This window comes from Scyliorhinus canicula, chromosome 12 (assembly GCF_902713615.1).
Source record: "Scyliorhinus canicula chromosome 12, sScyCan1.1, whole genome shotgun sequence".
Classification (NCBI taxonomy): domain Eukaryota; kingdom Metazoa; phylum Chordata; class Chondrichthyes; order Carcharhiniformes; family Scyliorhinidae; genus Scyliorhinus; species Scyliorhinus canicula.
Genome location: NC_052157.1, coordinates 164,933,823 through 164,951,235, shown reverse-complemented (window position 1 = coordinate 164,951,235; position 17,413 = coordinate 164,933,823). Strand labels below are relative to the sequence as shown.

Below are 17,413 nucleotides of genomic sequence, written 5' to 3'. Positions count from 1 at the left end.
ACCAGGCAACATCCTGGCAAATCTTTTCTGTACCCTCTCCAAAGCCTTCTCATCCTTCTGATAGTGTGGCGACCAGAATTGAACACTATGGGCGGGATTCTTCGGGAATCGGCGGGGCAGGCAGAAACGGCACAGTGGAGTGGCGGGAACCACTCCGGCGTCGGGCCGCCCCAAAGGTGCGGAATCCTCCGCACCTTCAGGGGCTAGGACGGCGCCGGAGTGGTTTGTGCCTCGCTGGCCGGTGTGGAAGGCCTTTGGCATGCGCCTGCCGGGGCCGAAGGGACTCCGCTGGCCGGCGCGGGTCCACACATGCGCAAGGGGGTTCACCTTCACGCCGGCCATTGCGGAGGCTTACATGGCCAGTGCGTAGGAATAGAGTGCCCCCACGGCACAGGCCCACCCGCAGATCGGTGGGCCCCGACCGCGGGCCAGGCCACCGTGGGGGCACCCACAGGGGCCAGGTCGCCCCGCGCCCCCCCAGGGACCCCGGAAGCCGGCCACGGAGCTGGGTCCCGCTGGTAGGCACCTACCTTGATTTACGCCGGCGGGACCCGGCAAAAACAGACGGGAACTCGGCCTATCGCTGGCTGGAGAATCGTCGGGGGGAGGCCGCCAACCGGCGCGGCGCAATTCCCGCCCCCGCGAAATCTCCGGCACTGGAAAATTCAGCAGCTGGCGTGGGCAGGATTCACACCGCCCCCCGGCAATTCTCCGAGCCGGTGGGGGTCGGAGAATCCTACCCGAAGGTTCTCTACAGCTGCAGCATGACTTGCCAATGTTAATACTCAATGCCCCAGCCGATGAAGGCAAGCATGCCGTATGCCTTCTTGAATACCTTCTACACTTGCGTTGCCACTTTCAGTGACCTGTGGACCTGTACATCCAGATCCCTCTGCCTGTCAATACTCTTTAAGGGTTCTGCCATTTACTGTATGAAAATGAAAATCGCTTATTGTCACGAGTAGGCTTCAATGAAGTTACTGTGAAAAGCCCCTAGTCGCCACACTCCGGCGCCTGTCCGGGGAGGCTGGTACGGGTATATTACCCAAGGACCTTCCAAAATGCATTACCTCACATTTGTCTGGATTAAACTCCGCCCAATTTCCAACTGATCTAGATCCTGCTGTGTCCTCTGACGGTCCTCATCGCTATCCGCAATTCCACCAACATTTCTGTTGTCCGCAAACTTACTAATCTAGACCAGTTACATTCTCCTCCAAATTATTTATATATACTACAAACAGCAAAGGTCCCAGCACTAATCCCTGTGGAACACCACTAGTCACAGCCCTCCATTCAGAAAAACACCCTTCCTGCTACCCTTTATCTTCTTTGACCGAGCCAGTTCTGTATCCATCTTGCCAGCTCACGTCTAATCCTGTGTGACTTCACCTTCTGTACTATTCTGCCACGATGGTTTCCTCGAACAGTATGTAATGGAACCTACGAGGGAACAAGCGGTCCTAGATCTTGTCCTGGGTAATGAGACAGGATTGATTCATGATCTCATAGTTAGGGATCCTCTCAGAAGGAGCGATCACAATATGGTGGAATTTGAAATACAGATGGAGGGTGAGAAGGTAAAATCAAATATTCGTGATTTGTGCTTAAACAAAGGAGATTACAATGGGATGAGAGAAGAACTAGCTATGGTAGACTGGGAGCAAAGACTTTATGGTGGAACAGTTGAGGAACAGTGGAGAACCTTCCAAGCGATTTTTCACAGTGCTCAGCAAAGGTTTATACCAACAAAAAGGAAGGACGGTAGAAAGAGGGAAAATCGACCGTGGATATCTAAGGAAATAAGGGAGAGTATCAAATTGAAGGAAAAAGCATGCAATGTGGCAAAGATTAGTGGGAGACTAGCGGACTGGAAAATCTTTAGGGGGCAACAGAAAGCTACTAAAAAAGGTACAAAGAAGAGTAAGATAGATTATGAGTGTAAACTTGCTCAGAATATAAAAACAGATGGCAAAAATTTCTACAAATATATAAAACAGAAAAGAGTGGCTAAGGGAAATATTTGTCCTTTAGAGAATGAGAAGGGGGTTTTAATAATGGGAGATGAGGAAATGGCTGAGGAACTGAACAGGTTTTTTGGGTCTGTCTTCACAGTGGAACACACAAATAACATGCCAGTGACTGATAGAAATTAGGCTATGACAGTTGAGGACCTTGAGAGGATTGTTGTCACTGAGGAGGTAGTGATGGGCAAGCTAATGGGGCTAAAGATAGACAAGTCTCCTGGCCCTGATGGAATGCATCCCAGAGTGCTAAAAGAGATGGCTAGGGAAATTGTAAATGCACTCGTGATAATTTACCAAAATTCACTAAACTCTGGGGTGGTCCCAGTGGATTGGAAATTAGCAAACGTGACACCACTGTTTAAAAAAGGAGGTAGGCAGAGAGCGGGTAATTATAGGCCAGTGAGCTTAACTTCGGTAGTTGGGAATATGCTGGAATCTATCATCAAGGAAGAAATAGCGAGGCATCTGGATAGAAATTGTCCCATTGGGCAGACGCAGCATGGGTTCATAAAGGGCAGGTCGTGCCTAACTAATTTAATGGAATTTTTTGAGGACATTACCAGTGCAGTAGATAACGGGGTGCCAATGGATGTGGTATATCTGGATTTCCAGAAAGTCTTTGACAAGATGCCACACAAAAGGTTGCTGCATCAGCTAATGATGCATGGCATTAAGGGTAAAGTAGTAGCATGGATAGAGGATTGGTTAATTAATAGAAAGCAAAGGATGGGGATTAATGGGTGTTTCTCTGGTTGGCAATCAGTAGCTAGTGGTGTCCCTCAGGGATCCGTGTTGGGCCCACAATTGTTCACAATTTACATGGATGATTTGGAGTTGGGGACCAAGGGCAATGTGTCCAAGTTTGCAGATGACACTAAGATGAGTGGTAAAGCTAAAAGTGCAGAGGATACTGGAAGTCTGCAGAGGGATTTGGATAGGTTAAGTGAATGGGCTAGGGTCTGGCAGATGGAATACAATGTTGACAAATGTGAGGTTATCCATTTTGGTAGGAATAACAGCAAACGGGATTATTATTTAAACGATAAAATATTAAAGCATGCCACTGTGCAGAGAGACCTGGGTGTGCTAGTGCATGAGTCACAGAAAGTTGGTTTACAGGTGCAAGAGGTGATTAAGAAGGCAAATGGAATTTTGTTCTTCATTGCTAGAGGGATGGAGTTTAAGACTAGGGAGGTTATGCTGCAATTGTATAAGGTGTTAGTGCGGCCACACCTGGAATATTGTGTTCAGTTTTGGTCTCCTTACTTGAGAAAGGACATACTGGCACTGGAGGGTATGCAGAGGAGATTCACTAGGTTAATCCCAGAGCTGAAGGGGTTGGATTATGAGGAGAGGTTGAGTAGACTGGGACTGTACTCGTTGGAATTTAGAAGGATGAGGGGGCATCTTATAGAAACATTTAAAATTATGAAGGGAATAGATAGGATAGATGCGGGCAGCTTGTTTCCACTGGCGGGTGAAAGCAGAACTAGGGAACATAGCCTCAAAATAAGGGGAAGTAGATTTAGGACTGAGTTTAGGAGGAACTTCTTCACCTAAAGGGTTGTGAATCTATGGAATTCCTTGCCCAGTGAAGCAGTTGAGGCTCCTTCATTAAATGTTTTTAAGGCAAAGATAGATAGTTTTTTTGAAGAAAAAAGGGATTAAGGGTTATGGTGTTCGGGCCGGAAAGTGGAGCTGAGTCCACAAATGATCAGCCATGATCTCATTGAATGGCGGAGCAGGCTCGAGGGGCAAGATGGCCTACTCCTGCTCCTAGTCCTAGTTCTTATTAGCTATTTTCCAGTCCTCTGGGGCCTCACCTGTAGCCAGTGAAGATACAATGATTTCTGTCAAGGCCCCAGCAATTTCCTCCCTTGCGTCCTCAGTATTCTGGGGTAGATCCCTTCAGGCCCTGGGGACTTGTCTACCTTAATGTTTTTCAGTACGCCCAACACCACCTCCTTTTTTATCTCAATGTGACCCAGGCTACATACACATCCTTCCCCAGACTCATCATCCACCAATTCCTTCTTTTTGGTGAATACTGATGCAAAGTACTCATTTAGTAGCTCGCCCATTTCCTCCAGCTGCACACATAGATTCCCTCCCCTGTCCTTGAGCGGGCCAACCGTTTCCCTGGCTACTCTCTTTCTCTTATACCGGCCTTGGGATTTTCCTTAACCCTATTTGCCAATGACTTTTAGTGACCCCTTTTAGCCCTCCTGACTCCTTGCTTAGGTTCCTTCCTACTTTCCTTATATTCCACACAGGCTTCGTCTGTTCCCAGCCTTGTAACCCTTACAAATGCTTCCTTTTCCTTTTGGACTAGGCTCACAATATACCTCGTTATCCAAGGTTCCTGAAACTTGCCATACTTATCCTTCTTCCTCTCAGGAATATGCCGGACCTGAATTCCTATCAACTGACATTTGAAAGTCTCCCACATGCCAGATGTCGATTTACCCTCAAACATGCGCCGCCAATCTAGATTCTTCAGTTCCTCCCTAATATTGTTATAATTAGCCTTCCCCCAATTTAGCACCTTCACCCAAGGATTACTCTTATCTTTATCCAACAGTACCTTAAAACTTACTGAATTATAGATCATAGAATTTACAGTGCAGAAGGAGGCCATTCGGCCCGTCGAATCTGCACTCTAGGGTTAGGGTTAGGGTTAGGGCACCCTACCCAAGCCCACACCTCCACCCCATCCCCATAACCCAGCAACCCCACCCAACACTATGGGAAATCTTGGACACTAAGGGCAATCTAGCGTGGCCAATCCAGCACATCTGTGGACTGTGGGAGGAAACCGGAGCACCCGGAGGAAACCCACGCACACGCGGGGAGAATGTTCAGACTCCACACAGACAGTGGAGGGTGTGATTCTCCGCTCCCCACGCAGCGTGGGACAATCGCGGGAGGGCCCCCCGACAAAATTCATGCCCCCTCGCGCCCCCACGATCCCCCCCCTCCCCCCCCCCCCCCCCGGCTCAGAAGAATCGCCGCTCGCCGTTTTTCACGGCGAACGGCGATTCTCCGACCCAGATGGGCCAAGCAGTCTGCTGTTCGTGACCGTTTCACAACGGTCGCAACCACACCTGGTCGCTGCCGTCATGGAAATGCCGAGATATGCACGTTTGGGGCTTGTGGGGGGAGTACAGGGCTCTGAGCACCACGACTGTGCTCGGGAGGGGACAGGCCCGCAATCGGTGCCCACCAATCGTCAGGCCGGCGTCCCAATCGGACGCACTATTTCCCCTCCGCCGCCCTGCCAGATCAAGCCACCACGTCTGACGGGGCGGCTGAGGGGAAAGACGGACACCGCGCATGCGCGGGTTCGAGCCGTCAGCGGCGTGATGTCAGCCGCGCGTGCGCAGGTTGGAACCAGCCAACCTGCGCATGCGCGGCTGACGTCACATAGGCGCCGCCGTCGCGTCATTCTCAGCGCGACGCCTTGACGCCAGCATCGAGGCCCCGCCGCCGAGAATAACGGAGCGCCGCTCCTAGCCCCCCGGGTGGGGGTGAATTAGGTGCGGGGAGCGGGCTCCGAGGCCGTTGTGAAAGTCGGCCGATTTCACGATGGCGTTCGCGACTTTCTGCGGGAGCGGAGAATTGCGCCCACTGTTCCCAAAATGCTCCCTTACTGAAACCTCAACTGTTTGACCAGGCTCATTCCCCAAAACTGGGTGCCGCACAGCCCCTCCTTGAATTGGACTATCTACATATTGACCCAAGATTGGAAGTCCTGATGGATTCTGCTAAATGAGCATTCATGAAATACAAATCAATGTAAATGGCATTCATGCCACCAGCCAACCAAAAGACCGCCCCACCATCAAGCCACAGTTGGCAGCATTAAAATGTATTTTTATGCTGGTAGGTTTCTGACTTTTTGGCTCCCACTAAATTCTCTGCTCTCGCCCAACGCCGAGCCAACCAAAGTGGTAGAGGAGAATTCCACCCTTTTTCTCTTAAATGCAGCACAATTTATTGACATTGATCTCTGGTACTGATTCCCTGTATATTCGCACAGATGATGGAGGTTTTGTTTCTCGGGTATCCATTTAACCTACCACTTGTCAGAATTGGAACCCAACCCACAGTGACAGGCAAGCTCCAAGGTGGCGGAAAGCATCATAGATAGCAGTTATATAAATGTGGTCACACCCAAGGTGCAGGCAGAGAAATGGGTGACCACCAAAAGGGGCAGGCAGTCAGTGCAGGAATCCCCTGTGGTGTCCCCCTCTTGAACAGGTATACCCCTTTGGATACTGTCGGGGGGATAGCCTATCAGGGGTAAACAGCAGCAGCCAGAGCAGTGGCACCACGGCTGGCTCTGATGTTCAGAAGGGAGGGTCAAAGCGCAGAAGAGCAATAGTCATAGGGGACTCTATAGTCAGGGGCACAGATAGGCGCTTCTGTGGATGTGAAAGAGACTCCAGGATGGTATGTTGCCTTCCTGGTGCCAGGGTCCAGGATGTCTCCAAACGGGTAGAGGGCATCCTGAAGGGGGAGGGCAAACAGGCAGAGGTCGTTGTACATATTGGTACTAATGACATAGGCAGGAAGGGGCATGAGGTCCTGCAGCAGGAGTTCAGGGAGCTAGGCAGAAAGGTAAAAGACAGGACCCCATGGGTTGTAATCTCGGGATTACTCCCTGTGCCACGTGCCAGTGAGGCTAGAAATAGGAAGATAGAGCAGCTAAACAGCTGGTGTAGGAGGGAGGGTTTCCGTTATCTGGACCACTGGGAGCTCTTCCGGGGCAGATGTGACCTGTATAAGAAGGACAGGTTGCATCTAAACTGGAGAGGCATAAATATCCTGGCCGCAAGATTTGCTAGTGTCACACGGGAGGGTTTAAACTAGTATGGCAGGGGGATGGGTACTGGAGCAATAGGTCAGAAGGTGAAAGAAAGCACTGAGGGAGAACTAGGGAATAGAGACAGTAAGGCTCTGAGGCAGAGCAGACAAGGAGATGTTGCTGAACACAGCGGGCCTGGTGGCCTGAAGTGCATATGTTTTAATGGAAGAAGTATTACAGGTAAGGCAGATGAACTTAGAGCTTGGATTAGTTCTTGGAACTATGATGTTGTTGCCATTACAGAGACCTGGTTGAGGGAAGGACAGGATTGGCAGCTAAACGTTCCAGGATTTAGATGTTTCAGGTGGGACAGATGGGGATATAAAAAGCGTGGCGGAGTTGCGCTACTGGTTCGGGAGAATATCACAGCTGTACTGCGGGAGGACACCTCAGAAGGCAGCGAGGCCATATGGGTAGAGATCAGGAATAAGAAGGGTGCAGACACAATGTTGGGGGTTTACTACAGGCCTCCCAACAGCCAGCGGGAGATAGAGGAGCAGATAGGTAGACAGATTTTGGAAAAGAGTAAAAACAACAGGGTTGTTCTGATGGGAGACTTCAACTTCCCCAATATTGACTGGGACTCACTTAGTGCTAGGGGCTTAGACGGGCAGAGTTTGTAAGGAGCATCCAGGAGGGCTTCTTAAAACAATATGTAGACAGTCCAACTATGGAAGGGGCTGTACTGGACCTGGTATTGGAGAATGAGCCCGACCAGGTGGTAGAAGTTTCAGTAGGGGAGCATTTCGGGAACAGTGACCACAATTCAGTAAGTTTTAAAGCACTGGTGGACAAGGATAAGAGTGGTCCCAGGGTGAATGTGCTAAATTGGGGGAAGGCTAATTATAACAATATTAGGCAGGAACTGAAGAACCTAGATTGGGGGCGGATGTTTGAGGGTAAATCAACATCTGACATGTGAAATGAAAATGAAATGAAAATCGCTTATTGTCACGAGTAGGCTTCAATGAAGTTACTGTGAAAAGCCCCTAGTCGCCACATTCCGGCACCTGGCCGGGGAGGCTGGTAGGGGAATCGAACCGTGCTGCTGGCCTGCTTGGTCTGCTTTAAAAGCCAGCGATTTAGCTGAGTGAGCTAAACCAGCCCCATGTGGGAGGCTTTCAAGTGTCAGTTGAAAGGAATTCAGGACCGGCATGTTCCTGTGCGGAAGAAGGATAAATACGGCACATTTCAGGAACCTTGGATAACGAGAGATATTGTAGGCCTCGTCAAAAAGAAAAAGGAGGCATTTGCCAGGGCTATAAGGCTAGGAACAAACGAAGCCTGTGTGGAATATAAGGAAAGTAGCAAGGAACTTAAGCAAGGAGTCAGGAGGGCTAGAAGGGGTCACGAAAAGTCATTGGCAAATAGGGTTAAGGAAAATCCCAAGGCTTTTTACACGTACATAAAAAGCAAGAGGGTAGCCAGGGAAAGGGTTGGCCCACTGAAGGATAGGCAAGGGAATCTATGTGTGGAATCAGAGGAAATGGGCGACGTACTAAATGAATACTTTGCATTAGTATTCACCAAAAAGAAGGAATTGGTGGATGTTGAGTCTGGAGAAGGGTGTGTAGATAGCCTGGGTCACACTGAGATCCAAAAAGACGGGGTGTTGGGCGTCTTGAAAAATATTAAGGTAGATAAGTCCCCAGGGCCTGATGGGATCTACCCCAGAATACTGAAGGAGGCTGGAGAGGAAATTGCTGAGGCCTTGACAAAAATCTTTGGATCCTCACTGTATTCAGGTGATGTCCCAGAGGACTGGAGAATGGCCAATGTTGTTCGGTTGTTTAAGAAACGTAGCAAGGATAATCCAGGGAACTACAGGCCGGTGAGCCTTATGTCTGTGGTAGGGAGATTACTGGAGAGAATTCTTTGAGACAGGATCTACTCCCATTTGGAAGCAAATAGACGTATTAGTGAGAGGCAGCATGGTTTTGTGAAGGGGAGGTCGTGTCTCACTTTTCAAAGAGTCCACAAAGATGATTGATGCAGGTAGGGCAGTGGATGTTGTCTATATGGACTTCAGTAAGGCCTTTGACAAGATCCCTCATGGTAGGCTGGTACAAAAGGTGAAGTCACACAGGATCAGGGGTGAGCTGGCAAGGTGGATACAGAACTGGCTAGGTCATAGAAGGCAGACAGTAGCAATGGAAGGGTGCTTTTCTAATTGGAGGTCTGTGACGAGTGGTGTTCCGCAGGGATCAGTGCTGGGACCTTTGCTGTTCGTAGTATATATAAATGATTTGGAGGAAAATGTAACTGGTCTGATTAGTAAATTTGCAGAAGACACAAAGGTTGGTGGAATTGAGGATAGCAATGAGAACTGTCAGAGGATACAGCAGGATTTAGATCATTTGGCGACTTGGGCGGAGAGATGGCAGATGGAGTTTAATCCGGACAAATGTGAGGTAATGCATTTTGGAAGGTCTAATGCTGGTAGGGAATATACAGTGAATGGTAGAACTCGAAAGAGTATTGAAAGTCAGAGAGATCTATGTGTACAGGTCCACAGGTCACTGAAAGGGGCAACACAGGTGGAGAAGGTAGTCAAGGAGGCATACGACATACTTGCCTTCATTGGCCGGGGCATTGAGTATAAGAATTGGCAAGTCATGTTGCAGATGTATCGAACTTTAGTTAGGCCTCACTTGGAGTATCGTGTTCAATTCTGGTCGCCAAACTACCAGAAGGATGTGGAGGCTTTAGAGAGGGTGCAGAAGAGATTTACCAGGATGTTGCCTGGTATGAGGGCAGTAGCTATGAGGAACGGTTGAATAAACTCGGTTTGTTCTCACTGGAACGACGGAGGTTGAGGGGCGACCTGATAGAAGTCTACAAAATTATGAGGAGCATAGACAGAGTGGATAGTCAGAGGCTTTTTCCCAGAGTAGAGGGGTCAATTACTAGGGGGCATAGGTTTAAAGTGCGAGGGGCAAGGTTTAGAGTAGATGTACGAGGCAAGCTTTTTACACAGAGGGTAGTGGGTGCCTGGAAACGGCTGCCAGAGGAGGTGGTGGAAGCAGGGACGATAGTGAGATTTAAGGGGCATCTTGACAAATACATGAATAGGATGGGAATAGAGGGATACGGACCCAGGAAGTGTAGAAGATTGTAGTTTAGTCGGGCAGTATAGTCGGCACGGGCTTGGTGGGCCGAAGGTCCTGTTCCTGTGCTGTGCTTTTCTTTGTTGTTGTTGTTCTATATTGCCATCATCTCTTGCAGGTGGAGATGTCAACCTGCCCAACTGATGGAGGTTTTCACAGCACAGGAAACTGTCCTGGACAGACAAATCTCTGACAAGTAATGAGCCAACACCATTAATAAACTTACCCCAACAGCTATCCGTGTCACATTCACCATTTCTTTTGAGTTGACTACATCCGATAGATTTAGCTTATCCCTGAATATATCTCCATCAGTTACCACAATGATAAACCGTTTGGCATTTTTGTTGGAGCCTTGTGTTTCATTGAAGATGTTGTCACTGCGAATATACACAAAATGTTAAAACAGCAGCTGAGAGGCACCTTCAGAAAATCATAGACGCTGGGGGAGTAGTTACACGCTGGGGGAGTAGTTACACGCTGGGGGAGTGGTTACACGCTGGGGGAGTGGTTACACGCTGGGGGAGTAGTTACACGCTGGGGGAGTGGTTATACGCTGGGAGAGTGGCTACATGCTGGGGGAGTGGTTACACGCTGGGGGAGTGGTTACACGCTGGGGGAGTGGTTACATGCTGAGGGAGTGGCTACACACTGGGGGAGTGGCTACATGCTGGGGGAGTTGTTACACGCTGGGGGAGTGGTTACACGCTGGGGGAGTGGTTATACGCTAGGAGAGTGGCTACATGCTGGGGGAGTCGTTACACGCTGAGGGAGTGGCTACATGCTGGGGGAGTGGTTACACGCTGAGGGACTGGTTACACGCTGGGAGAGTAGTTACACGCTGGGGGAGTGGTTACACGCTGAGAGAGTGGTTACATGCTTGGAGAGTAGTTACACGCTGGGGGAGTGGTTACACGCTGGGGGAGTGGTTATATGCTGAGGGAGTGGTTACACGCTGGGAGAGTGGTTACACGCTGGGAGAGTGGCTACATGCTGGGGGAGTGGTTACACGCTGGGAGAGTGATTACACGCTGGGGGAGTGGTTACACGCTGGGGGAGTGGTTACATGCTGGGGGAGTGGTTACACGCTGGGGGAGTGGTTACACGCTGGGGGAGTGGTTACACGCTGGGAGAGTGGCTACATGCTGGGGGAGTGGTTACACGCTGAGAGAGTGGTTACACGCTGGGGGAGTGGTTACACGCTGGGGGAGTGGTTACACGCTGAGAGAGTGGTTACACGCTGGGAGAGTAGTTACACGCTGAGGGAGTGGTTACACGCTGGGGGAGTGGTTACATGCTAGGGGAGTGGTTACACGCTGAGGGAGTGGTTACACGCTGAGGGAGTGGTTACACGCTGAGGGAGTGGTTACATGCTGGGGGAGTGGTTACACGCTGGGGGAGTGGTTACACGCTGGGGGAGTGGCTACATGCTGGGGGAGTGGCTGGACGCTGGGGGAGTGGCTACACGCTGGGGGAGTAGTTACACGCTGGGGGAGTAGTTACACACTGAGGGAGTGGTTACACGCTGGGGGAGTGGTTACACGCTGAGGGAGTGGTTACACGCTGTGGGAGTGGTTACATGCTGGGGGAGTGGTTACACGCTGGGAGAGTAGTTACACGCTGGGGGAGTAGTTACACGCTGGGGGAGTGGTTACACGCTGGGGAGTGGCTACATGCTGGGGGAGTGGCTACATGCTGGGGGAGTGGCTACATGCTGGGGGAGTGGCTACATGCTGGGGGAGTGGTTACATGCTGGGGGAGTGGTTACACGCTGGGGGAGTGGTTACACGCTGGGGGAGTAGTTACAGGCTGGGAGAGTGGCTGCATGCTGGGGGAGTGGCTACATGCTGGGGGAGTGGTTACACGCTGGGGGAGTAGTTACACGCTGTGGGAGTAGTTACACGCTGGGGGAGTGGTTACACGCTGGGAGAGTGGTTACACGCTGGGGGAGTGGTTACACACTGGGGGAGTGGCTACATGCTGGGAGAGTGGTTACACGCTGGGATAGTGGCTACATGCTGGGGGAGTGGCTACACGCTGGGAGAGTGGCTACATGCTGGGGGAGTGGCTACATGCTGGGAGATTGGCTACATGCTGGGGGAGTGGCTACATGCTGGGGGAGTGGCTACACGCTGGGGGAGTGGCTACACGCTGGGGGAGTGGCTACACGCTGGGGGAGTGGTTACACACTGAGGGAGTGGTTACACGCTGGGGGAGTGGTTACACACTGGGGGAGTGGTTACACGCTGGGGGAGTGGTTACACGCTGGGAGAGTGGCTACATGCTGGAAGAGTGGTTACACGCTGGGGGAGTCGTTACACGCTGGGGGAGTCGTTACATGCTGGGGGAGTGGTTACACGCTGGGGGATTTGTTACACGCTGGGGGAGTCGTTACATGCTGGGGGAGTGGCTACACGCTGGGGGAGTGGTTACACGCTGGGGGAGTGGTTACATGCTGGGGGAGTGGTTACACGCTGGGAGAGTGGTTACATGCTGGGGGAGTGGTTACACACTGGGGGAGTGGTTACACGCTGGGGGAGTGGTTACACACTGGGGGAGTGGTTACACGCTGGGGGAGTGGTTACATGCTGGGGGAGTGGTTACACGCTGGGGGAGTGGTTACACGCTGGGGGAGTGGTTACATGCGAGGGGAGTGGTTACATGCTGGGGGAGTGACTACATGCTGGGGGAGTGGCTACATGCTGGGGGAGTGGCTACATGCTGGGGGAGTGGCTACATGCTAGGGGAGTGGTTACACGCTGAGGGAGTGGTTACATGCTGGGGGAGTGGTTACACGCTGGGGGAGTGGCTACATGCTGGGGGAGTGGTTACACGCTGGGAGAGTCGCTACACGCTGGGGGAGTGGTTACACGCTGGGGGAGTGGTTACACGCTGGGGGAGTGGTTACACGCTGGGAGAGTGGCTACACGCTGAGAGAGTGGTTACACGCTGGGAGAGTGGTTACATGCTGGGGAGTGGTTACACGCTGGGAGAGTGGTTACACGCTGGGGGAGTGGTTACACGCTGGGGGAGTCGTTACACGCTGAGAGAGTGGTTACACGCTGGGAGAGTGGTTACATGCTGGGGAGTGGTTACACGCTGGAAGAGTAGTTACACGCTGGGGGAGTGGTTACACGCTAGGGGAGTGGTTACACGCTGGGGGAGTGACTATATGCTGGGGGAGTGGTTACACGCTAGGGGAGTGGTTACACGCTGGGGGAGTGACTATATGCTGGGGGAGTGGTTACATGCTGGGGAGTTTTTTACGCAGAGGGTGGTGGGTGCCTGGAACGCTTTACCAGCGAGGTGGTAGAGGCGGGCACGATAGCATCATTTAAGAAGCATCTAGACAGGTATATGAATGGGCGGGAACAGAGGGAAGTAGACCTTGGAAAATAGGAGACAGGTTTAGATAAAGGATCTGGATCGGCGCAGGCTGGGAGGGCCGAAGGGCCTGTTCCTGTGCTGTAATTTTCTTTGTTCTTTGTATCCTTAAACTGTGACCCCTGGTTCTGGAAACCACCCACCATCGGGAACATCCTTCCTGCGTCTACCCTGTCCAGTCCTGTTAGAATTTTATAAGTTTCTATGAAATCCCCCCTCATTCTTCTGAACTATCTTAACCGACTCAGTAATTCCTCATATGTCAGTCCCGTCATCCAAGGAATCAGTCTGGTAAACCTTTGCTGCACTCCCCCCAGAGCAAGAACATCCTGCCTCAGATTAAGAGACCAAAACTACACACAATATTCCAGGTACGGTTTCACCAAGGCCCTGTATAATTTCAGCAAAACACACCGCTCCTGTACTCGAATCCCTTCACTATGAAGGCCAACATGCCATTACCTTCAACGACTGGGGTCCGAGAGCACCCAGGTCTCGTTCACACTCCCCTCTGTCAATGTATAGTCATTCAGATAAAGATCTGCCTTCTTGTTTTTACTATCAAAGTAGATGACTTTGCACAACTTGATTGCCAATTATTCCTTTCGTATTGCACAATACCCAATCGAGGATGACCTCAATGCCATTCCCAACATCACCACTACAGTTTGGGAGTCGATATACAACCCTTTCTTGCCCCTTAGTTTTTCTCAGCTCTACCCATGCAAATCAGACACAGTCCTTTAAATCAGCCTGCCTCAACACTCAGCTGACTGTGGCTGACTCCAAACAGTTTCTTGGGGGGGGTTAAGACCCGGCTCCAGCTCACATACATCCCCTGTACTCGCCCCCCCCCCCCCCCCCCCCCCCCCCCTCCTCCCCGCCCCACCCCGCAACCCCCTGAACTAAAATCTCACCCATGCAGGCACTTTCTTGTACTGCAGCCAAGAAATTTCCCAATTCCCACTGCCCATCTCTGGGGTGAAAATCCGGACAATCATCTTTTTTCCACAGAGCTCAAGACTGTGAGAAAGATAATAATAATATTTTATTGTCACAAGTATGAAGTTACTGTGATATAGATGAGGGCATTAGAGAAGGCGTATGAAAATGATTATTGATGTGTTGGGTAAGCTGGGTCTGCGAGGACTGTGTTTACTGCAGCAGTGAGAGAGACAGGCTTCCAACACTTGGAGAAATGCAACTCGATTTTATTGAACTCTTAACTATCATACATACTTTAACTGTGGGTTGACACTATGCTGACTTGACTGGAGACCTGAGGCTAACCTGACCAGACTATCTTACTACCACATGGTGTTTGTTCTAGTTGCTGCTCACAAGCTCTGACTGTCTCAGAGGCTGCATCCCGAGAGAGCGGGAAAACTAGTGCCCTCTGGCTTTATAGTTGGCCGTGTCCTGTCTGGTGATTGGCTGCTGTGTTCTGTGTGTTCACTGGTCATCCTGTGTGTCAATCACTGCCTGTCTTTGCACCATCATATACCTGTGAGTATATTATGACATCTCCCCCCCCCCCCTTTTTCTTTTAAAACAATGTGTTCAGGTCAATAAATAGTGAGTGTGTGTGTACAGGAGCCTGACTATATACAAAATATGCTAACGTATTGATACGACCATCAATTCGCTCGAAGACTCGTGTCGAAGTAAACAGTGGTTTTAATCAACTTGCAACTTTGCCTGCCTGGGGCTGGTACAATACTGAAGGCAGTCCCGCAGGTCTGCTGCTCTTATACTTCCTCTGAAGGGCGGAGCCATGGGCGGAGCCCGTACATGCGCCAACATTTCCCCCTGTGGGTGAAGCCACACAATGGCCCATAGGTGGAGCCCACAGGGTTAATAACATAGTATAACGTAATACAGTATACTAGTGAATTAACAGCATTTATACATTCAGCACCCGTATCTACATGCGAAGGTGTCTAGTGCAGATAGAGGGCAGATAACACATGAGAAAGAAACAATATGTACAGATGTGTAAACGATGAGATAACAAGGTAATGCAACATTCAGTCTATAAATTCAGTCTCTGTGGCGGGTGACAGATTCTGGTTGACCGCCCCAAGGGTGGGTCAGGGGCCGCCTGCACTTGAACGGGCGGAACTGCCTCCAATGTAGAGGTCGGTAGAATAACTGGCAGATCGGTGGCCTCGTGGAAGGGCACATCCTGAGGAACCAGCGTGCGAGGCGGAACATCACGGTTAGGTGGCGGGCGTGTAAGTCGCCGCAGTGCCCGCCTATTACGCCGAAGAAAGGAGCCATCAGGCATGCGAACGAGGAACAATCTCGGGGCCACTTGCTTAACCACCACAGCTGTGGCAGACCAGCCACCGTCAGGTAGCTGAACATGAACTCGGTCAGCAGGGACCAGAGCAGGGAGATCTGTGGCATGGGCGTTGTGCGCCGACTTGCATTGGGCCCAAGAATGTTGCATCCTCTGTAGGACCGGGAAGTTGTCAAGGTCTGGAATGTGGATAGACGGCACCGTCGTTCGCAGTGTGCGGTTCATTAGGAGCTGCGCTGGAGACAGGCCAGCGGACAAAGGAGTCGCCCTGTAGGCTAACAGCACCAGGTTGAAATCCGAACCCGAGTCAGCAGCTTTGCACAACAGACTTTTAACGATGTGGACCCCTTTTTCAGCCTTCCCATTCAACTGGGGGTAGGGGGGGCTTGATGTGACGTGCCTAAAATTGTACAGCCGGGTAAAATCTGTCCACTCCTGGCTGAAGAAGCAGGGGCCGTTGTCAGTCATAACTATGAGTGGGATGCCATGCCGGGCAAAAGTCTCCTCGCATGCCTTGATTACTGTTGCTGAGGTGAGGTCAGTCAGTTTGACCAGCTCGGGGTAGTTGGAAAAGTAGTCCTCTAGGAGGTCATAGTCTCGGCCCTTGGCATGAAAAAGGTCAACACCAACTCTGGACCATGGGGAGGTCACCATTTCATGCGGCTGTAGAGTCTCTTTAGGCTGAGCTGGCTGGAACCTTTGACACGTTGGGTAATTGAGGACCATGTTGGCGATATCTTGGCTGATGCCTGGTCAATATACTGCCTCTCGGGCTCGACGGCGACACTTTTCGACCCCCAGGTGACCCTCATGGATTTGGCCAAGGACCAGCTCTCGCATGCTCTGTGGGATCACAATTCTGTCCAGCTTCATTAGTATGCCGTCCACTACCGCTAGATCGTCCTTTACATTATAAAACTAGGGCACTGCCCCTTTTGCCAAACATCCGTGAGATGTTGCATGACCCACTGGAGTAAAGGATCCCTGGCCGTCTCCTGACAAATTTGCACGATCCTTTCATCAGTGGCCGGAAAATTGGAGGCACAGAATTTGAGGTCTTTGAGGAGGATACGTTGTAGCCGTGGCGTCATACCGTTGAGGTCTTTTTGGATGATGTGAACCAATGGCCTGTGGTCCGTCTCGACCGTGAATTTGGGGAGTCCATACACGTAATCATGGAATTTGTCAATCCCTGTGAGGAGGGCCAGGCATTCTTTTACAATCTGAGCGTATCGTTGCTCAGTCGGCGTCATGGCTCTAGAGGCATATGCGACTGGGGCCCAGGAGGAGGAGTACTGCCCCAATGCCAGCCTGGCTTGCGTCAGTGGATATCTTCGTCTCCTTGGCGGGGTCGAAAAACGCCAGCACCGGGGCCTTGGTGAGTTTCACCCTGAGCTCGCGCCACTCTTGCTCATGAGCGGGGAGCCACTGGAAGTCGGTAGTTTTTTTAGCAAGATGGCAGAGAGCCGTGGTGTGTGATGCAAAGTTGGGAATAAACTTCCCAAGGAAGTTGACCATAGAACATAGAACATAGAACGATACAGCACAGTACAGGCCCTTCGGCCCACGATGTTGCACCGACATGGGAAGTCAAAAACTAAAGGCCATCTAACCTACACTATGCTATTATCATCCATATGCTTACCCAATAAACTTTTAAATGATCTCAATGTTGGCGAGTTCACTACTGTTACAGGTAGGGCATTCCACGGCCTCACCACCCTTT

At 51.0% G+C, this 17,413-nt stretch overlaps 1 protein-coding gene across 1 annotated transcript in view; it reads right to left on the bottom strand.

The window, feature by feature from the left end:
* The window catches only part of LOC119974367 (integrin alpha-E-like), a 406,093-nt gene that overhangs the window by 216,281 nt on the left and 172,399 nt on the right, over positions 1–17,413 (bottom strand). Inside the window, 1 exon segment of the mRNA XM_038813139.1 lies at positions 10,228–10,381. Within this exon segment, the coding sequence (XP_038669067.1) occupies positions 10,228–10,381 (154 nt within the window).